Source organism: Phaeoacremonium minimum (assembly GCF_000392275.1).
Source record: "Phaeoacremonium minimum UCRPA7 unplaced genomic scaffold PA7_03_scaffold_409, whole genome shotgun sequence".
Taxonomy (NCBI): Eukaryota; Fungi; Ascomycota; class Sordariomycetes; order Togniniales; family Togniniaceae; genus Phaeoacremonium; species Phaeoacremonium minimum.
This window is the reverse complement of record NW_006921311.1, coordinates 82,659-103,957: the sequence shown is the minus strand read 5'-3', so window position 1 is coordinate 103,957 and position 21,299 is coordinate 82,659. Positions and strand designations below refer to the sequence as shown.

At 52.0% G+C, this 21,299-nt stretch overlaps 6 protein-coding genes across 6 annotated transcripts; 3 read left to right on the top strand and 3 right to left on the bottom strand.

Annotated features, from left to right (window-relative positions):
* Positions 1–1,051: 1,051 nt before the first annotated feature.
* On the top strand, positions 1,052–2,338 carry UCRPA7_5306 (putative guanine nucleotide-binding protein alpha subunit protein; the record flags this gene model as incomplete). Its single annotated transcript, XM_007917853.1, has 4 exons — positions 1,052–1,169; positions 1,290–1,632; positions 1,687–2,243; positions 2,295–2,338. 4 exons carry the CDS (start codon positions 1,052–1,054, stop codon positions 2,336–2,338), a joined length of 1,062 nt encoding a protein of 353 aa, XP_007916044.1.
* A 1,758-nt stretch (positions 2,339–4,096) lies between these two features.
* UCRPA7_5305 (hypothetical protein) lies at positions 4,097–5,359 on the bottom strand (the record flags this gene model as incomplete). Its single annotated transcript, XM_007917852.1, has 2 exons — positions 4,097–4,467; positions 4,531–5,359. 2 exons carry the CDS (start codon positions 5,357–5,359, stop codon positions 4,097–4,099), a joined length of 1,200 nt encoding a protein of 399 aa, XP_007916043.1.
* A 620-nt stretch (positions 5,360–5,979) lies between these two features.
* UCRPA7_5304 (putative glutamine-dependent nad(+) synthetase protein) lies at positions 5,980–8,577 on the top strand (the record flags this gene model as incomplete). Its single annotated transcript, XM_007917851.1, has 5 exons — positions 5,980–5,994; positions 6,061–6,138; positions 6,192–8,052; positions 8,280–8,310; positions 8,454–8,577. The coding sequence occupies 5 exons, from the start codon at positions 5,980–5,982 to the stop codon at positions 8,575–8,577; spliced, it is 2,109 nt and encodes a 702-aa protein (XP_007916042.1).
* A 652-nt stretch (positions 8,578–9,229) lies between these two features.
* Positions 9,230–10,437, bottom strand: UCRPA7_5303 (putative cell division cycle protein 123 protein; the record flags this gene model as incomplete). Its single annotated transcript, XM_007917850.1, has 2 exons — positions 9,230–10,302; positions 10,419–10,437. The coding sequence occupies 2 exons, from the start codon at positions 10,435–10,437 to the stop codon at positions 9,230–9,232; spliced, it is 1,092 nt and encodes a 363-aa protein (XP_007916041.1).
* Positions 10,438–10,992: 555 nt separating this feature from the next.
* Positions 10,993–11,551, top strand: UCRPA7_5302 (putative pre-mrna-splicing factor cwc21 protein; the record flags this gene model as incomplete). The annotated part of the gene is made up of 2 exons (XM_007917849.1): positions 10,993–11,222; positions 11,278–11,551. 2 exons carry the CDS (start codon positions 10,993–10,995, stop codon positions 11,549–11,551), a joined length of 504 nt encoding a protein of 167 aa, XP_007916040.1.
* Positions 11,552–16,288: 4,737 nt separating this feature from the next.
* UCRPA7_5301 (putative cell division control protein 25 protein) lies at positions 16,289–20,127 on the bottom strand (the record flags this gene model as incomplete). The annotated part of the gene is made up of 4 exons (XM_007917848.1): positions 16,289–16,620; positions 16,680–16,896; positions 16,952–19,219; positions 19,294–20,127. 4 exons carry the CDS (start codon positions 20,125–20,127, stop codon positions 16,289–16,291), a joined length of 3,651 nt encoding a protein of 1,216 aa, XP_007916039.1.
* Positions 20,128–21,299: the final 1,172 nt, after the last annotated feature.

The following is a 21,299-nucleotide window of genomic DNA, read 5'->3' as shown; positions in this document are numbered from 1 at the left end:
TCTCCAAGGTAGACCTGCTAATCTCGAACTCACTGCACGGGTTTGCTTGGCCTGTTTTCTGCTGTACGGCGCAGAAGGAACCTACCTCCTTTCTCTGCTGAATAACAAGCACAACCTTGGAAGCAGGAAGGAGCCACCCACACAACACCACCCACCACCTGCACCTGTCTGCTGCACCTGCACCTGCACCCTACTGCATACTGGATACAGTACTGAGGACCTACACTCACTACTACCAGAACCAGAAGCAGCGAACCAGCCCCTTCCACTTTTCTCTTGCTGGCCCTTTCCTTCCTCCTCCACTCACCCACCACCAGCACCACCACTACCATCAACCGACCCTAATAACGCTAATAACCTTGTCCGGGTCTTGCCTCGCCTTGCCTTACCTAACCTAACCTAAGTCCGTCTCCCGTCCCATCAACCAACGGGCAGCCGCTCCTCTCTCTCGCTCTCACACTCACACTCACTCAATTCTTCTTCTCCTCCAACGCAAACCCGCCAAGCCTGTCGTTTCTCTCCCCATCACCAAAAAACAACTCCTCTCTTCTGGAGCTTGTTTTCCTTTTCCCCATTCCCTTCTCTCCAGCCTCTGTTTATCTTCGCCGACGTTGATTGACGGCTGGTATCATTGTGATTCATCGATACCGGGTAAGTTGCAGACCTCCCCCCCCCAAAAAGCAGCAAACCCGCGCCGTCCTGCATCTAGCATCGCTCCATTCTTCTCCCTCTGGCCCCCCGGGTCGCGGCAAATAACGGTGCCGTTTTCCGCATTTATCAGCCTCCAAAGGCGAAACACCCTGCCAATCCCTCCGACTGTCCATTCCCGTTCCCTTTGTCTCTGGCTTCACCTTTCTATCAATCGATCTCGACTGGTAGCACCCGCTCCCTGTTTTTGCTTGGTCTCGCCGCAACGCGCTGTGGAGAGAGGAACATACCTTGCCGACTCGGCACTAACAACGCTTGCAGACTCATCACTACAGCACCTTATCATCAATCGAACCGGACCAGTCTTCATTCCCAGGGATACGCGTAACGACAATCATTCAAGATGGGTTGTGGTATGAGCACGGAGGAGAAGGAGGGCAAGGCCCGTAACGAGGAGATTGAGAACCAGCTGAAGAGGGATCGCATGCAGCAGCGCAATGAGATCAAGATGCTACTTCTGGGTATGTTAATCCCCATTATCACAAGACTGGCCTGCCATCACAGCATTTCATGCCATCGATGCGGGCAGAATGGGCGACGCAGTCGCTAGCGTTATGGTCTGGTGCTAACCAACAACGCAGGTGCTGGTGAATCCGGAAAGTCGACGATTCTGAAGCAGATGAAGCTTATTCACGAGGGTGGCTATTCGCGCGATGAACGCGAGTCCTTCAAAGAAATCATTTTCAGCAACACCGTCCAGTCGATGCGTGTCATTCTGGAGGCAATGGAATCACTGGAGCTGCCTCTCGAGGATCAACGAATGGAGTACCATGTTCAGACAATTTTCATGCAACCGGCACAGATTGAGGGCGATGTCCTGCCGCCTGAGGTCGGCAACGCGATCGAGGCACTGTGGAAGGATCGTGGTGTCCAGAACTGCTTCAAGCGTTCAAGAGAATACCAGCTTAATGACTCTGCGAGATAGTAGGTGCCGCGTTACACTTGTCCCCGCTCCACTTTGATTAACATTCATCGCAGCTACTTCGATAACATCGCTCGCATTGCCGCGCCAGACTACATGCCTAATGATCAGGATGTCCTACGGTCTCGTGTGAAGACAACCGGTATCACGGAGACGACTTTCATCATAGGTGATCTCACCTACAGGATGTTCGATGTCGGTGGTCAGCGATCAGAGCGAAAGAAGTGGATTCACTGCTTCGAGAACGTCACCACCATCCTCTTCCTCGTTGCCATCTCCGAGTACGATCAGCTGCTGTTCGAGGATGAGACCGTCAACCGTATGCAGGAGGCTTTGACTCTGTTCGACTCCATCTGCAACTCCCGATGGTTTATCAAGACATCCATCATCCTCTTCTTGAATAAGATTGATCGTTTCAAGGAGAAGCTCCCCGTCAGCCCCATGAAGAATTACTTCCCCGACTACGAGGGTGGTGATGACTATGCCGCGGCTTGCGACTACATCTTGAACCGATTCGTGAGCTTGAACCAGCACGAGACCAAGCAGATCTACACACATTTCACCTGCGCCACCGATACAACGCAGATCCGATTCGTCATGGCTGCGGTCAATGGTAAGCATTGAAGCGAAGTCCCATCAAGACACAGGCGCTAACAATTGTCAGATATCATCATCCAGGAGAACCTCCGTCTCTGTGGTCTGATCTAAACTCGTTATTTCTCCCGATACCCATCTACGCTCATAATCGATCATCTCAAACATGGGGACCGAGCTTACTTCGAGTCCCTACCTCATGAACATCACCACGTCCCACGATTTGGCGATTCCACTACGTATTTCCTTCCTGTGTCTGTTTTTTTCGCCGCTGTCCTCCGCGCCTCCATATACCACACTATTGGTTGATCGTACGGGGAATGACGGACGATCTGTAACACAAATCTACCGGAGCACACGAAGAGAGGATAGCATCTGAATGGACAGGCGATGTGGGCGGTGTTAGATATTCTGTTTAATTACGATTTCTCTCTCAGCAGTTGTCGTGTCTGTCTCTTCATACTCTTTTTTTTCTATTGTTTTGCAGCTTACGGCATCAAAAGGCCCAAAAGGAGTGTCCCAACTTGACGGAAGTGAGGAATGAGAAACATGGTTGGTGTGTTGGATTATCTTAACGGCGATTTCCACGCCGCGCCGTATACCAGAGACGTTTCCGAATAGGCAACGCTTACCCCGAAAGGTCAAACTGTTTGGATTTGTCTGTACATTGAGAAATGCAGTCCTCTTAGAAGTCTTTCTTGCGCTTGTTTGCCGTGACGATGTTCGAAATGGTGATCTCGTGATCAGGTTCCGGATGAAACATATAAGAGACACCGTGACAAGGTGGGAACTTGGCAGAAGCAGCGGCTCCTTCCAAGCCAACCCACTCTACCAAGATCATGAACTGTTTGTAACTACCGGATCGTCGATTAATCGCCCGATCTGTCCTGGGGATAATCCTCTGACTTGGGTTTCGGCCCTTGGGAACCTAGTCCTAGCTTGGTGTCTGATGTATCCTGGCAAATTCATGCGACGAGGGATCTCTGCCAGGGCAGGGTGTTCGTTGATTTTACGCCTCCCTGATTTCATCAAACGCTAGGAATTCAAAAATGAACCCCAAAAGAGGGCTCTCCCGGTTCTGACCTGAGATATGGTATGTTTGACAGTATATCTGTGTTCCGGACTGCAAGAAATTGTAGATCCTCCTGTCTCCGAAGGGAGGCTGCAGCTCCGAGGGAGAGGGCAGATGTACATGCGCGGAACTTAAACGCAGTGCGTGGCTCTCATGGATAATTCTCCGATGGGCTATATTTAGTCCATCTGGGGATCTCAATGGCGAGGACCGGGCCAGTGCCCATATACTACTACGCCTACACTAGCTTCATATTGTATCTTAACGGAAGGTATATTGCGTAGCGCTGCAGCTTTTTTTGGCTTGTATACTGCTATACTGCTCTTGGCCATGTCCCCCCTTCTATGTGGGACTTTTGACATGTCTCTGCTCTCACCAACGCTTCCCGTTGCCATGACATGCCTCTGAAAATTGTTGACGCTATCGTATGCATTGCGACATATCTGAGAGACGAGGGGTCTCCTCTCTCTCGCTCTCTCTCTCTCTCTCTCTTTCTTGCTCCTCTGGCTGCAGTCCCTAGCAAAAGCAGAATTGCTGCTGTTACTGAGGTACAGTTCCCTCCCTTGATGCTTGTTGCTATACGGACAAGTAAGATCTAAGCCGGGCTCGGTTATCGTGCCATGCCAGCTCACCCTTGACGAATAATGAGGCAAACAATCAAGCATGGCTTCTTGGTATTCAGTCGCATATTAGCCCAATGATTACGGGTCGCTCTGGCGTAATTTAGCAGGTAGGTAGGTGTGTTGTCAACAGTCGTGCCGAAGACGGCTTGCTACCATGATTTGCCATCACATCACTCCTCAGGTGCCGCTCTCGTCGGGCGCTGCCGCAGGCGGGGACGGATAGTCCTGCTCGTCGAGGCCGGACTCCTCAAACTCGACAATCTGTAGCGCAAGCTGCTTGGCGGCAATTTCGATCTTCATGAAGTGTCTTTGGGTCCTGTTGGCCCTTCGGATGTCGTCTATGGCTCTCTGGAGGGTGTATGCGACGCGGGGGTCATTGCTATACGTAGCGGGGAGCGCGAAGCCTCCCATAGGCACGCCGCCGGCCGACCCGGGGACGGCAGGGAGGGGCAGCTGCGAGCCGGCGTATGTAGCGGGATCAACAGGGGGGCCGGGAGGAAGCGGTGGGTAGGCGTGGTGGTGGGGAGGTGCCAATGGCTGTGCTTTCTCTGCATTAAGGAGTGATACGTTAGTGATGTGCCTCCTGGAGGGAAATAAGTTGCGGGACGTACCATGGAAAGAACACCGCGACCCTGAGGCATTGAACCAGCAGTTGGCGCAGCTGCCCATCATCTGGCCGGCGTACAACACACAAGCCGTCCACGGTCCCTGGCCTTTCCGGCAGTGGTTGCACGCCTGCGGCGCCAGAGAGCCGGCTATTTGCGCGAACAGGGCCTCGACATTGCTTCTCCTGACGAGGTTCAGCTCTTGGTCCGGCTTCCGCTGCTCCGCGAGGCGCTGGCCTGGATCGCGAGCCAGTCTCTTCGCGAACGCGCTATCGACCTTGAAGTTTGTATATCCCGAGTCGACCGCCATCTCCTCCGTCGACTTGGCCGACTGCTGCTGTTGCGCCGCGTCTATGTATTCTAGTCCCCCGCCAGAGCCCATTTGCGCGGCCGGCATCGCCCCCGACTGGAGGGCCCCAACCCCAGCCTGTCCGGAAATCAAACCACCGGGTAGTACCTGGCCATGTGCATGTTGCTCATCTCCGTACATGGACGCGGCGGCGGCGCCGATGCCGCCGTTGGCAAGGATGTTCGCGGCTGTGAGATCCATGTGCTGCTGCTCTGCGTGCGCCGCGGCGGCCTGGGCCTGAGCCTGGGCCTGAGCATGGGCGTCGTCGTCCATCTCGGCATCCGCCTCGGCCTCGCCGACATCATCTGTCATATCGTGATGCTGCCCCTCGATCTCGGCTCCGTCTTCGGCCAGTGCCGGATCATGCTCCTCGAACTCGTGCGCCAATTGATCTGCGCCAATGCCGCGGCTGAGCCTTCGTGGGGCGCTGGCCTTTGTGACCTTGCTGGGCCGGCCTCGAGGCGGCCGGATAATGCCTGACTTCATCGTCCCTGTCGTGCAAAGTGCCAGAAAAGCAGAGTGAGATGTCGGTGATGGGGGGTTGGTGGTGCGATGAGCGGTGTTCACAGCTGGCGTCAGCTGTAAAAAGCCAATTCCGTTGTTTTGGGGGGGAAGCGAGTGAGAACGAGCTGACGCGCTGCTTAGTGTTGATTCGCCAATGGCGGGAATGCTGTGCACGGGCCATCTGCCACTGTGTGCGCGGGGCACTGGGCAACTGTAAGCAAAGAGCTCTCTCCGAGAAAACCCCAGGGTGGCCATCTTAGGCTTATCGTGCGCCGCTACAGGCACCTTTAGTGGGGGGTAGCTATCTGCCTAGGTACCTACAAAGCTGGGCTTGACTTGACTCACTTGAAAGGCAAACTTGACAGCAGAGTTGTTTGAGGTATATGGCCACCAGCTTCCTGTCGATATCTTTCTACAACAAGTTCTTCCCTGCTTGTAGCAAAATATTCAGCTTGCCATATCCAGGTAGCCTATAGTTGAGCCAAACAATAGGTATCATCACTTCAAAACACACCACTAGGATCACAAGTTGTTCGAGATAGACCTTTGGTTGCCAGCAGCGCCATTCTCGACAAGATGGGCCATCTGGTGACAGTAGCGACATGTTCGCTCAACCAGTGGGCACTTGATGCAAGTTCAGTTACCCTTGACTTGCTCCACTGAAGCTGACTCTGTGAATCCAGTTTGAAGGCAACACAGCTCGTATCATCGAGAGTATACACAAGGCCAAAGAAGCCGGCGCAAGACTACGAGTTGGTCCTGTAAGTGCTCTTTCATCCTCGTCCCCTAGTTCGTTCGCTAACCTCACCTACAGGAGCTGGAAATATGTGGTTATGGATGTCTAGACCATCTCATCGAGCAGGACCTGTACCTGCATTCCTACGAGATGCTGCACAGAATCCTGCTCGACAAGAGCTGCTATGGCATCTTGCTGGATATCGGCATGCCGGTACAGCACCGCAACCAGCGCTTTAACTGCCGTGTTCTCTGCCTGGACGGTAAGATTCTTATGATCCGTCCAAAGATGTGGCTTGCAAACGACGGCAACTACCGAGAGATGCGCCACTTCACCCCCTGGATGCATCCCAGGCAGACCGAGCAGTTCCATCTCCCGCGGATGCTGCAAGAGGTCCAGGGCACAACGCACGTCGTCTTTGGAGATGCCGTCGTGTCGACGCCCGATACCTGCTTCGGAGCGGAGACATGTGAAGAGCTCTTCACGCCCAACGCACCGCATATCGCCATGAGTCTCGATGGTGTAGAGATCATCACCAACAGCAGCGGCTCACACTTCACTCTCCAGAAACTTGATACACGTCTTCAGTTGATCATGGAGGCGACAAGGAAGTGCGGAGGGATTTACCTCTACGCCAACCAGCAAGGTTGTGACGGCGACAGACTGTACTATGATGGCAGTGCCATGATTCTGGTGAATGGCGACGTCGTTGCCCAGGGTTCACAATTCAGCCTCAACGACGTAGAAGTCATCACTGCTACGATTGACCTAGAAGAAGTAAGGGCATACAGATCCTCCATCTCTCGAGGCCTCCAGGCGGCCACGTCTGATGCCAAATACCAAAGAATTCAAACGTCGTTTGAGCTGAGCACCGAGAACGAGGATACGGACGTCGAGATACGGCCGACCCTGCCCATCAAACCGAGGATTCATTCAGTTGAAGAAGAGATTGCCTTATGTGCTGGCTGTTACCTCTGGGACTATCTACGAAGGTCGGGCACAGCTGGGTACCTGGTGCCCCTGAGCGGCGGTATCGATTCCTGCGCCACAGCTGTCATCGTCTATTCAATGTGCCGCATTGTAATTCAAGCTCTGGAGGATGGAAACGAGCAAGTGATCGAAGATGTGAAGCGAATCGCCAGATACGATGGCGAGGATGTCCTTCCCAAGACTCCCCAAGCACTCTGCAATCAGATCTTCACCACAATATACATGGGTATGAAAACACAGAGCTCTAAAGAGACGCGGCAACGGGCAAGAGACCTTGGCGAGGCGATCGGCAGCTATCATATTAATCTTGATATCGACGAAGTATATCAAGCTCAGAAGAACCTCGTCATAAACGCGATCAACTTCGAGCCGAAATTCAAGGTTGAAGGCGGAACTCAGCAGGAGAATCTGACCCTACAGTGCATACAGGCGCGTATTCGTATGGTTACAGCTTACGAATTTGGCCAGATCCTACCGACAGCTCGCAACAGACCTGGAGGAGGAAGCCTTCTCGTTCTGGGCAGTGCCAATGTCGGAGAATCTCTAAGAGGATACCTGACCAAGTACGACTGTTCGAGCGCAGACATCAATCCCATCGGATCCATTGATAAGGCTGATCTGAAGCGCTTCATCGCCTGGGCTGAAGTAAACTTCGATCTACCCTGTCTTCACGATTTTTTGACGGCTGTCCCGACTGCTGAGCTGGAGCCTATCACCGAGACTTATGTTCAAAGCGACGAAGCGGACATGGGCATGACATATCAGGAGCTGACTATATTTGGAAGGCTGCGAAAGGTCAACAAGCTTGGCCCATACGGAATGTTCCAGAGGCTGGTTCATGACTGGAGTGCAGATCGTGAGCGTAGCCCCGAGGATGATGATCCCGCCTACGAACCAGCACAGATCGCGGAGAAAGTGAAGAAATTCTTCCATTTTTACGCCATCAATAGTAAGTTGCCTTATATCCAGTTGTTTTTCGTTGAAAGAGCGAAGTCCCAACCAAAATAAGGGTTTAAGCATAAACCTAAAACCTGAAATCTCACAATTCAGACAATGAGGGCGTCAACTCCCGGCTACAACATCTCTCCTAAATCCAACCCCTTGCCTCCCCTATTCCCCCTTTTTGTCAGCATCATCAAATATATTCATTCTTTACCCTTGGCTAATAGTTATTAGGACATAAGATGACGACACTAACACCAGCATTGTAAGTTAAAAGACACGGCTACTCGTGAGACCTCTATTCAGTTTTTTTAGTTTTTTTAGTTTTTTTGGCTTTTTTGGTTTTTTTGAGAAATAATTACTGACCCCAAACATGCACGCGAATGAGTACTCGCCCGACGATAACAGGTTTGACCTGAGACCGTTCCTTTATCCGAGCTTCTGGAAGAGCTGGGGTTTCAAGAAGATCGACTGGGAACTCGAGAAGATTGAGAAGCGTAAGGCGAAGAAGGCCGCCGAGCGTGGCTCATAGAACGATGTCCAATCACCATAAATTATCCTAAACAAATACTCTGTGTAGAACTAATAATTTGTTTGATATTCAGCATCTAGATCAGGTACTACAGTAAGACTTAACACCATCTTTCTGACAGTAAACAGTATCACACAGTTGTGGCCTCTATATTCGCTCAATCTGCCATCTGCTGAGGTATCTCCTGCTATAACAAACCACACACCAGCGTAGACAGTCTCAAGACCCATCCCTTAGCATGTCGAAGGCAGCTCTATATCATCTTGACCAAACGCTTTCAATTGACGAGCACAAGCCGTATGTTTTACGAACGTGAATGACAGCTTCATCCCTATCACTTCCGTCTCCATATAACACCAAGCTAGAATGCCGTTCAAGCCAATTCACGGCCTGAGTCAGCTTCTCTAGAAATACGAATTCCCCGCGCCGTCATCAATAAAGCCGTCTTCAGCCACGGGTCTCTGCGACCTCTATTAGTGTACCCCCAAATTCCCCCAGGTCAAGGCGTCACTAGGAACATATTTTATGATAGGCAAACAACCCTTGTTACTGAATCTACAAAGGCCATACAACTTTTCAGGGGTATATGCTCTATTCGTCTAATTAATCCCCTATTTATATTTATTTAGAACCGCCTTAAACATGCAAAAGTCTATCTCCTTTCCATCATGCGATTCCATTGCTGCGCAAACTCTCTCAGTCCCCCTTCGCCACCCATGCTCGCATCCACGACCTCCTTCGGCAGCTTGTGCGCCGAGTACTGCGGCGTGCTAAAGTTGTAGGCGGACGGGTCATCCTTCTCCACGATCCTCAGCTCGGGGACGTAGTCGTCCGCGTCGTCATCGTCGGTCGTCGTCTCATCCTCTGTCTCTCCCGCCGGCTCTTGGCCTCCCGTGCCGAGCAGCGGCCGGGGCACCTGTAGATCGAGGAGCTCCTGCCAGTCGAACAGCAGGCTATCAGTCCTTGGAGCCCAGGGATTGATGTCAATCAGCCGGGCCCTGCTGAGTCTGCCGCCCTCCTCCTCGTCATCAGATTCAATGTCGCCTGCCTCGGGAATGTACACGTCAAAGGTGAAGTTGCCATCCGGGAACGTGAAGCGCAGCTTCTTGTCGAACAGCTCCTTGACCCTTGTGATGATTGCGGATCGCAGCTTGGCCAGGAAGGGGTAATGGTTCAAGTCTCGCTGCGCAATGCCCACCAGGCTCCTCTGCTTGACAAAACACCTAAACTCGAGCGCACCGTGTGGGTTGAAGAATGACCGCAGGACTAGCACGGGACTGAATCCAAGACCAGTAGGAGCAGGGGTACCTTGGGGCAAGGGGGCCGTCCCGTCAAAAGCAAGCTCAAGGTCATGGCTCACGAAACTTGAGCTCTTCAGGAGAAGATAGACATCGTTTGGAGTGGTGCACTTCATCGTGTTCTGATGCCGCGAGATCCAGGCTGCATCCTTGGGCGATGACCAGTTGAGCTTGGGAGCCACAGCACCGCCAAGCTCTTCAATCTTGTCTTTGATGGCTTGATGCACTGCCGGAAATCTTTGGTTGGGTGGGAGGCGTGGAGATGACTCTGTGTCTGATTCCTCTTCGTCTTCCTCTTCTTCAACACCTGGCATGGGTCCGGGGCCACTGGTAGAAGTTGGCTCCCAGTCATCGTCCTCGTCTGCAGCAGACGTCTCATCGTCATCAGCTAAGATGATACCATCCTCGCGAATGTAGTCGATGAACTCTTGAGGAAGAGGAATAATACGGGACCGAATTGTTGATGTGCGGTATCTGTCAAATGGTCAATGACTAATGTTTTCAAACATGATGAGTAGGGAATCGAGTGAAGTGAGAACTCACTTCGGAAACCAATAATCATATGATGAATGCAGAATCTGATCCCTTGTAACGGGAGGAAATTGCACCGGCTCATCTGCTGCACCCACGGGCGCTGGTGGTAGTCCTTCAAAGGCCGGCATTTCTGACTATGTAAAACTTAAGACTCTTTATATTTGCTTCAGAATCCCCGGCTAAGTCGTCACAGTTTATCGTTGATTTTTTTTGCGGTTCTAGAAAGTGACTTTTCTCGGGAAGACTATCAGGAGTCCAGCCACGTCGGTCTTCAGGATTCCAGTCGGCTCTAGCAAATGCGCTTGCAGGCTCAGTCATTTAGATGAAGGGTCATGTAAGAGCAGGTGGCGACGAGGTCACTCTGTGACTCCCATATGCATCTCTCTTAGCGGGGTGCCGCCAGTGAGTCAAACCCCACCACGACTTTTCTGCCGCCCTAAACCCTGCGCCAACCTCACCTGCGGGGACACCGCCAGCCCTCACCGCCTTCCTGATTAGCTTATCGCAGGACGACATCATCTTCAAGGCACGCTTTCTCACTCTTCAACCCATACCAGCTAACACCCTGGGAAGTCCGCACACGATGTCCGATAATGTAGGCCTGTCCACGCCACGAGGCAGCGGCACCTCCGGCTACGTACAGCGCAACCTCGCGCACATCCGGGCGCGCGACTCCGCAGCGCCTTATCCCAAGGACTACGACAGCTTGCGCCACAAGCAGCGGCAGCCGGACAAGGGCATCCTAGAGCATGACCGCAAGCGCGAGGTCGAGGTCAAGGTGTTCGAGCTGCGCGATGAGCTAGAGGACGAAGGGTACGGCCCCATGGTCTATATGGAAGATTACATGTCGCTGACGAGATGGCTATAGCGTGGACGAGGACGAGATTGACAAGCGCTGCGACGAGCTAAGGCAAAAGTTGCTTAAGGAGCAGGAGAAGGATAGCAGGAGAGGCGCCCCGCCGCGGAAGGGCTTCAAGATGCACCAGGTCCACGAGCTGGCTGATGCCAAGATCAAAGAAAGTGAGAAGTTACGGCAGGCACTCAAGATCAGCAAGGATTACGAGGAGGGCAGCCACTGGAAGCGGCAGGAAGAGAGGATGAAGAAATCACTGGAAAAGGAGACGGCAAAAGGCGAGGAATGATTCGGCTGCGTTAATGAGGTGATACTGCTGTGTTTCTGCTTCGGAAATGGTTGGCTAGGTGTTCAAGGCGTCAGAGCATTTGTATACTAGAGGACCGACGACCCTAATGAATTTCAGTTTGTTCCGCGCTATTGGAGCTTTTTGGTCCACACATCTGGTTTGCCAACGGGTGGAGAGTTCGAGCCGAGTTGAGGTTGAATTATTCGCACCCAAAACGCTCACGATAGCATCGTGAATCACGATGAGTGACATATATCCTTTTCGCTTAAAAAGACCATGTGATAAAATATATAGCATCTGCAAACACAGAAATACTTGTGAGAAAAGATGAACCGATTTAAAAATATGTGCGAGAAAAAAATACAAAAAGAAAGCTCCTCCCGCGTCCAGGAGGAGCTCAGAAAAGCCCGTTAACCATGGCGTCCCATGCGAATCTTTTCATAGCCACTAACCACTGCGCCATTTGACTTGGGAAGACCCTAGGAGAAAGTTGGTTGAATTAGAGGACGTTTATTGCCCCTTATGAGGTTTCTCCGTCCGAAGTTTCACCTATCATGAGTGCTTGTGATGGGGAAGGCCACCTAGATACCGAACGTATAAACTGAGGAAATGTCGTTCACTATAAAATCAAGTCAGTCTGAGCTTCCCGCTTAACTTCAAACACCCATCAGTGCCCTACTGCCAGAGCCAAGCTTTTGTAATACATGTTGCCAATAGCCATTCTCGATCCTGCCTGTACGTTGTCCTAGTGTTGGTGACAGATGTGTTGACCAACCATTATACTCTAATGTTTGTTACTCAACGAGGGAGAGAGAACAAATAAGCCAAGTATGTCCACCATGATGCCCAGACTGCTTGCACTGACAAGATAGCTTGTCATCTATGTGGTGCTTCAGAACGCAACAGGAAAATCCTCAGGTTGCTATATGAATATAGTACACGTTATAGGAGACAATACCGGCCATGAAAATGTTCTAAATCTCAACGGATGGTTTGGGCCATATGTTCACGGCCAAGGCATAACATGTCCAATGGACAAGATAGGAATAAAATGGAATACACACGAGATGAACATACTTTACCCTACAGAGATCGCTCTATTGCTGACAAGGCTACACAGATTGCTGCTGTAAAACGAATTCATCTCTGGGACGGAGAGCGAGTGTTTGTGGAAGTTGGGGATGTGTCTGTCATATTTAGAGCCGCACATCAGAGTGCCAAAATAGTATGCCATTTGATGATTCTTTGCCACAGAGCCGTCCCGTCTGTCTGTACGACCACAGGCGGACCGGGTCGTGTTGAGAGCAGTGGATATTAGCGATCAAGCCTGTAAGCCCAAGTGCAAGGTTGACAGAGGCGAGGACGAAAATGGTCATAGCATACAGCCTGCCATTCCTAAAAAATCGGTACACTCAGAGACTACGGGCGAACTGGCACCTTGTACCGGTACCTCGTCAGTGACTTGTGTACAAAGCTCCCAGCCAGGAAGAAATCCACTGGATGATTCTCCTGGGCTGTCTCAAGAAACCGCCGATAGGCGCGGCAGCTTGGGCCAGGCTGTTGTCCGGATCGACCAAACTATGGGAGCGCACGGTAATAGTCCGAAATCTGGTTGCGAAGCAGACAACAAGATTAACAATTCTGTAGCAGCGAGATAGTGGCTTGTGGTAACGAGCCCCAGACCGGTCTGCCTTAGACATAGACGAGGACCCTCATCGGTGAGTGTCGCCCCGTCCGACCACAGCAGACATCATGTACGGTGATAGGGTAGACTGCCCAGTGCAGAGCGCATGTGTGCCTGCCGAGGGAATTAAGCGATTTAGGTGGTGGGAGGGATATTGGCAATCGGCCCAGAAGACATTGCTGGAGCACTGCTAACCACTCTCGTAGACTCACCTCATCCTGTGACAACCTGCCTTCACCCACCCACTCGGGCACACCCACATGCACAAGCCTGTAGTGCCAGACTGGTGGGGTCTTGAGGGATCCAGGAGTTCCATCAGTCCTGCAATGGAGGGGCAACACTGCAGCATCTGTGTGTATCTGAGGGACTTGCAAGCCCCTCACTCTCTGAGTCTCATAGCCACCAATTGCACCTGCAGACAGAGTAGAAACTGTTACAAAGCGCTCCGTCCAGACTTGAGCAGAGCACAACATATGCGCGCTGTACCCCAGGCTGGCTCGAGCGCCCACAGCTCCGCTGGTTAGCCGTCTCACGACAGATGGGCGGGCGGCCGTCGACAGGACACTTCGAAGCGAGGCACACTGCAGTAGCAACGGCAGGATTTGACCAATTCATCGGGAAGGAAGTGGCGCCGCTGGCGGGCCGTGAAGGCAGAGAAATGGGAATACAGGGATGAAGGAAAAGGAAAGGCAATAGACTGAAAAGGGAAGCAGAGATGCGGGTGAGAGGCGGGAAACCCAAGAGGATAAACTGCGTTGAAACCCTATAGAGACGGGACGCACTGAGGGCTGGGGGCGGAATCAGCAGCGACGGGAAGCTGGATCCACGGCGGGACGAAGGAATCCTTCGTGATCGCCTTCCCAAGTTATCTAGGCTATATCTGCCGAGTATTAGTGAAGCTTCAAGTTGGCCGCCGTCTCCTCGGGATGTCCTCGCCGTGCTTCAGTGACGACACTATAGTGCATACCTGTTCGGTGCTCGAGGGAAGCCTAGTTGCTCTTCACAAGCTTGCTGGGTTTCCCGAGGCAACCTGCACGACAGAGCTGATGAAGAATGACAAATGGGTTGAGAAGAGGGCGAGATGTGGGAAATCTGGGGAAAGTCACCGCATCCGGCCCGCCAGCCGAATAGCCCAGTCCTGAAGGAGAAGTTCAAACACCAGTACAGCCAAGCCCGCCAGCACGATAGGCGACGGGCCGAATCGAGGGCCGCCGTTTTCTGCCAGACATATGCACTCCCGGTGGAGATTTGCAACGGTGATGATGTTTGCGGCATCTGCGAAGAGGTTCCATCTATCTTCCCCAGAGCACGCTATTTTGGACCCCACCGCGAAATCGGAATGGAGCGAAGTCTGGGGTATGCAGTGTATGTTGTCTGCCAAACAAGTCAAGGATTTGCAGGACTCAGGCTCAGGGATGGCCTGTTCTCCTCATGCATTCTCCCCCTCTCTGGAAGATGTGCTAGCCAGCCCCCAAGTATCAGACAAAACCCCAGTTTCCAGGAGAAACCAATTCGGCCCGCGAGGCTTCAGTGTCTATCACTTCACGAATGGGTGACTGGCGTTGGCAGTTGGATGTCTTGCGGTATGCTCGACGCATGGCTAAATGGACCATATCTGCGGGAGAAATGCCCCGAATTGGGGACGTTGGCTGGGCGAGTTGGAGAGCAGATACGATTTGCCCTCTGATCGATGGATCAATGGTACTTGACCTGTCTACTGGTGGTTACCAACGTTAGGTCGGTGGCACAGGTGCGAGTAAAGGTGAGTTTGCTTGTAAGACAAGAGTGTATCGCGCTGATGAGATTCTTCCCGCAAAGTGGCATGTCCGGGATGGGCACTTCACATCAAGATATTAGCTACTTAGAAAAGACAGGGAAGCAACGATCTATCAGCCCACGTCTGCCATCATTATCTACCTAGGTACTTGCCGAGATAAGTTAGTGACGTAGGGCGTCTCTCAATTGATAAATGATAAGCATGAAATGCCCAGGCGAGATAATTCCAACGTTATCCGAGAGACGTGCCAGAAGATGGGTATCGGTAGAGCATAACCCTTCGGACTTGGAAGAAGCAATCTCTGACTTGCTAAATAGCAGCACCTTAGACAACACAACACGACATTCAAGGTTGCACTTATATGGGAGACACACAACACAAGAAATACACCATCGTCGAGGGACGCAGAGCAAGGATGGAGTTTAAGAATATTGTGACCCAATAATTCCGTAGTCCTTGAGTACTATGTGCATGTGTTCGTGCGTGCGTGCCGATGACGGCCGCCCTGGTGACGGGGCGTGTTTATCCATGCTCAACAGAGAAAAAAAATTAAAAGAATCTCGTACGCCTCACAAAATCCAGTCCAGTAATTTGTCCGTTCTTTCCATGAGTTTTCCATCTCTCAGTAGCAGAATAATAATGTTTCCTCTCAACTCGCAAGGGAGCCTGGTTTGTGCGAGGGTAATAATAATCCGACAACAAAAGCTAAGCAACGGGATAGGCGGGAAATCTTTTGGTTCGAAATCCTCACACTACCCCAAGTCGGAGAATAAAACCACAATAGCGCGTAATCCCCTCGCATTCGTTGGATCTGTCGTCCCTCGCGGCGAATCCGGACGAGAAGCCATCGTTTGAAGCAATCCGGCGCGATTTGCAGGACACACATCTTCCTTCAGCTCATCAAGTCGATGCATGATGTGCTCTGGACACATTTCCAGGCGATCTGGTCGGTATCCGGGAGGGTGGTAAATAACTTCGTAATCTTGGTCATGGTATATCGTGACATCAGATTGGTCGTTCCGTGCATACTTAGTCTGGCGCCAACTATATGCACCCCGGACTGACGGGGGAGATGGTGTCGTCGTATGCCGTTCATAATCGACCAGTCTGGATGATCTGCTGGTAGCTCATAGGAAGCCAGATTCGGCCAAAACTCTGGACGGCAAACAAAACGAGTAAGCAAAAGAACTCAGGCAAGGGATGTATCTGCGGCGGGATGCTAGATGGATACAAGATGGTGTGTGACTGTCTGCCTGAACAGGTAATTGACAAAGCCTCATAGGGTTGCCAAAGCACTCTTGCTGAACGCCACTTGCTGCTGCCACAATGCTACGTACCTGACAATCTTCTCATCTTCTCGTTCGCGCGGCTCTACTTGCAAGCTCTTGTCGTACATCTCATGCACGTCTCCAGCAGCTTGCATGTTACTCAGGATGTAGTCTTGGAGTTCTGGCACAAGCTGGAGAGAATACGGCACGTTCTGGTACTGTTGAATATCACGAATCACCTCGGCGGTCTTCGCCCGCTTTGCGAAGTTGATCAGATTAGTCTTCTTGATGATGGAAGGAATACCATCCTCAATGAAGGTAAGATCTGTCAAATAAACACCTACAACATTGTCAGGTCATTGATCAAAACGGACAAGTATAAAGATCAGAGAGGCATACCGAAGAATGGGATGCACGGTGGATTTGCCACGTGAAGGGCTTCTCGGTACTCGCCAAAATTTTTGGTGTTGCCCATAAGCTTCCTCATGGTCTCAAGAGTAGCATGTGTCTTTTGTGGAACAATGTCCCATGTTCTCTTCAGACGAGCAATCGGCGCAGTGCTAATGGCCGATATGATGGAAGTGAGCGTGGAGAAGTTATTGAGACTCCGACATTTCTAGACATAAAACGTTAGCTGAACAAATTTGACAAGGGCAACGCTAGAGGCTCACATCTGCGACAGCGACGAAGTGCTTGATGACGACAACACGCTTCTTAACATCCGATTGAGCCAGAATCATTTCAGCAACCCAGTTGGTCATTTGGTTGGAATGCAGAATAAGGGCTTTGACATTCGGTGCCGGCTCTGGCTCTCCTTCTCCAACCTTCTTTTGCCATGTCTTATTAAGGCACTCAGTAGGTTTGATTTTGCCGTACAGCCGCGACTCGATAATGGTTAGTTGCCGGGCAAATTCCGTTACATCGATGTCAAGGAATTTGAGCTTCTTCATGTTCTTCGGCATGATTGGTGCTGGCGTCGGCTGGTTCTGTGTTTGAATCAAACGCCTGCCGACCTCCTTTCCGCTCAGACGTTGATCTAGAACAGCCATCAATGGCGCAGAACCGGGGGTCTCAGTCGACTTGACCGTGTCGCGGGCAAATGTGTAGACGTCACGAAGTAGGGACTTTGTCTCCTCTGTTGTAGGATCTTCCATCCAGAAGTTCTCGAACCAATTCTTCAAAATGTTGACGACTCGGAATCGAATAGGAGTCTGTTTGCGATCGCGCCAGGTTTCGTAGTCGCTCTGATTCAGGCCTTCAGGAGGCTGGATGCTGAATCTCTTCACCAAAAGGCTAAACAATTCTCGTGCGGAAGTAAATGATCTGTATGTAAGCAGGAAGGTGTTGTTGAAGTTAGAGTCAAGTTTGTCATGACGTGTCAACTGTTCCACCAAAGCGAGAAGTGAACCACCTTTGACCGCAGGAGGCTGAGTCTTGAAGTCCAAGGAAATATCTTGCTCATAATCCAGTCGAAGGAACTCGGGGGTGTCATCCACTGCCTGCTGAGGCGTGGGATCCTCTCCCAACATCTTCTTGACTTTGGAGTAGTCACCTTTCCTAAAGTTGTTCGCCGGAGCATCTCCTTCGGTGAATGACTGTGACGTCACCAGGCCTGGTCTCATGAGGCCCCGAGACTCTGCTCGTGTATGCGAACGTTCGTAAGGCATCGTCTCTCCTCTCCTCAGCTGTTCTCGCTGGAATTGCTCTTCGCGAACCCGGCTGTCGTTTTGTTGTTGTAAGTTGATTTGGACTTGCTCGGATAGGAGTTGAAGTGAGAAGCCGATGTGGGAGGAGTTGGTCTCCAGTGCCCGTGCACATTGCCTCACGTACTCGAGCCTGTTCTCCAGTGCTTCCCCTCTGACTTCAGACCATTCATCAGCCAGCGGGCCGGCGACAGCCTGGCAGCCTAACAACAGATCAGAGATATTGTCATACAAGCTCTGCTTATTCGTGCTGAAATCTGCCAGCTGAGGTGTCTGGAAGCTATTGCCGAGCGACGAGAGGTCGATTGACTCGATCATTGCAATCCATGGCTTGAACATCTCCAAAACCTTGCCACCCGCGATGCAGACATTGTTTCCGATGACTTCGTGCCTAAAGGGAGTGACAACCTTCTCCGAGACAACGAGGTTCTTCTCCAGCTCACGAATGCTGGATACAAGCATCCGCTTCCACTCGTCCAGTCTCTCTAGCAATTTACCATCAAGGACTGCATTGGGTTCGCCCGAGCCCTCCTCATCGTCCAGAAAATTGGATGTGATAGGATCCCGTGGGCCCAAACCATTGTTTTGCCAGCTGCCACCGGCATTGGTACCAATCACAAAACCAGGGAATAGGCGAGGGATATCTTCGCCCCTCTGCTGGCGGGCAACCTCGACATAACTGAACACGCCAAGCAGCACGCCGTCTGCCTCTTGCAGACATTTCTGCACGGACTCCGCATTGGGCCAGTCAGCAGCAGCTATATGTGATGATATGACCAGCTTGGAGAACTTGGACATCATGTCTCGGAAGTGAGGGTAGAGAGCCTTGTTGGTGGATATAATGGAAGGTTGGCCGGAATGGTTATCTGTGGTTCCTGATCCGGCCGCGAGAAGGAGTCGCAGGTGATCCGAAATATCCTCCGCCCGAGCAACATACTCGGATCTGTTCCCGCTTGTGATAGCCTCACGATACCGGTCGATAGCCTTCTTCATGTTGGAGACTAATCGGCTCCATGTGAGTGGCGGCGTAGACCCATCATCGAAGAAAGAGCGGGGAATAGTGGCGGCAGTCGGCAGGTTGAAGGCGGTGCTGGTGAAAGAGGTGGCAGAAGCGATATTCGGTGTTTGACCGAGGAATTCATTTCGCCCTGCCCGCGTTATGGGAGATTGGCCATTCATAGACTCTATAGAAATGGCAGGGTTAATAGCATTGTTGCCCGATCTACGATTCCGAGGCTGAGGACGTGGATTGATTAGCGGAAAAAAACACTCCAAGTGATACAGCGGACACATGTCGCGAATTGTCTTACCATTGAACCCCGGGAAGCCATCATGATCGATTCACCGTCCAATTCGGACGCAGAGTTGGCAGAGTCTTCGTCTTCATCCTGCATGAACCCCCTCGCCATCATTTCTGGCGGAGGCCGTGTCCTTTCCGGCATGTTGACATTCATGCGGTCTCTAGGTCCTGTCTCGTTAACCGATGACGGCGACTCCAGCGGGAGCTCCATGCTGCTCTCTCCCGTCATGGTGTTGTAGTAGAACAGGCGGCCGTCTGGGGTGGCTTGCGGTATCCAGAAGTCGGCTCTTGACCTATCGCCTGTATCTGTTCCCTCTAGAGGCAAGCCTGCGATATCGTCTTGGTCTGAGCCGTCATCGTCGTCGAAGTCGTCTCCATAGCCCATCTCCTCTTGTTCATCGTCCATTGGATCCATGAGGCCATCCTGCTCCGGTTCTGGTATCTCGTCGGCGTTCGTAACGACTGTGCAGTAGTTGCTCGGGAACCAGCCTCGGACACCGTTAATGACACCATCCCACCAGCCGCTCTCAAGTTGCGTTATAACCTGAATGACATCGCCCTGGTGGAAGCTAAGACTTGTCCTATCGTCCGCCTCGTAGTCGTAGAGCGCCTTGACGTACATGGCGCCCGGCGGGGGTGCCGTTCCTGCTAGACCATTCATCAGATTTGTCGAGTATGGTTGGTAGTAGTCGTTGTTGTTGCTGCGGTCGGCGTTGGAGCGATCCAACGGCGCCGTGCTCGAGGTGTCGATTCGGTCGAGGCTCTTGAGCTCGCCACGGGAGGTGTAAGAAGTGTTTTTCTGGGCTGCAGTGAGTGCCGACACAGCAGTCTGCGTCATAAGCATTGTGATGTTGTCGAGAGGAGATGCAGAAGGGGGGCGCGGGACGAAGGGGGCTGGCCTAGGTCCTGCTCCAAGCCATTCAGCCTTACAGGCAGCACTGTGGTATGGGGATCGATCGCGGGACCGATATTAGAGTGTCTTGAAAACAAGTCGGGCGGTGGCGGCGACAGAACGACACAGAGGGGCAGACGCGACAGAAACCCACATCAGCCGCGGGAGTCGGCGTACGGTAAAGGTGAATGAGTGTTGGGCCTATACTATCTATCCAAGGCAAATCCGGTCGACGGTCTCTTGGAAAGGAGCCCTTTCTGGGCACCAGGTGATTGAAGGAGGGCAACAGTGTTGCGGGAATGGGCGACGTGAGTGGTCGAAGCTTTGTTCAGCGGGCGGGTAGGGAGAATGGAGGGGATGGGTGCAATTCGCCGACAGTCTCGCTGGCCGCTGGGGTGGGCTGAATGGGAGATGTGATAGAAGGCGCGCACTGGATGGCCCAGATTGGGGAATTTCCTTCCTTGGTGAGGGCGGCGAGTGTTGGTTCGTCGCTCCAGATGTGAATCCTCGCCTTTGAAGCACTTCCTTGCTGCGTCGAGGGATTTACAGGCTGTCTGTCTCAACCGTCTGCTTGGGTTGGGCTGGGCGGGAAGACGGTGAGTGACACCCCAGTCGCTGCGGATGATTGGAGTGGGGACGCTTTTTGCTGGCCTGGATCACTGGCGGAGTCGTCGTAGTCTTCGTCTTTGGTCGTTCGCAAGTGAATAATTGCCGTTTCCTGGAGAAAGAAAAAGGTGGTCGTCTCAGAAAAGGGAAGGACGAAAAAGGAAAGAAAAGGACAAGAGGCAAGACAGATAGATGGATAGGATAGACCAATGAGTTTGTGGTAATGGTGGTCATAAAAAGTTGTTGTTGCACTGATTTTGCTCTTTTTGGGGGTGGGCAGGGCAAAGGGGTCCTTCTTCCAGGTTCTTGTCTCCCACCAAAGGTGGTTGAGGGGCTTGTGTGAATGTATCGGAGGGCACATTTACTTGAGGTAAGGTGAAGCTACTTACCAACTTTCTCCTAGTCCGCCTCCACCTGGTACTCTACCACTCTATCTTACTCAGAAGTCGATAGGGTACATGGATTGTAGGGTAAGGAAAAGGAAAGGTAAGGTAGCGAGCGTATACCTAGTGCGGTGT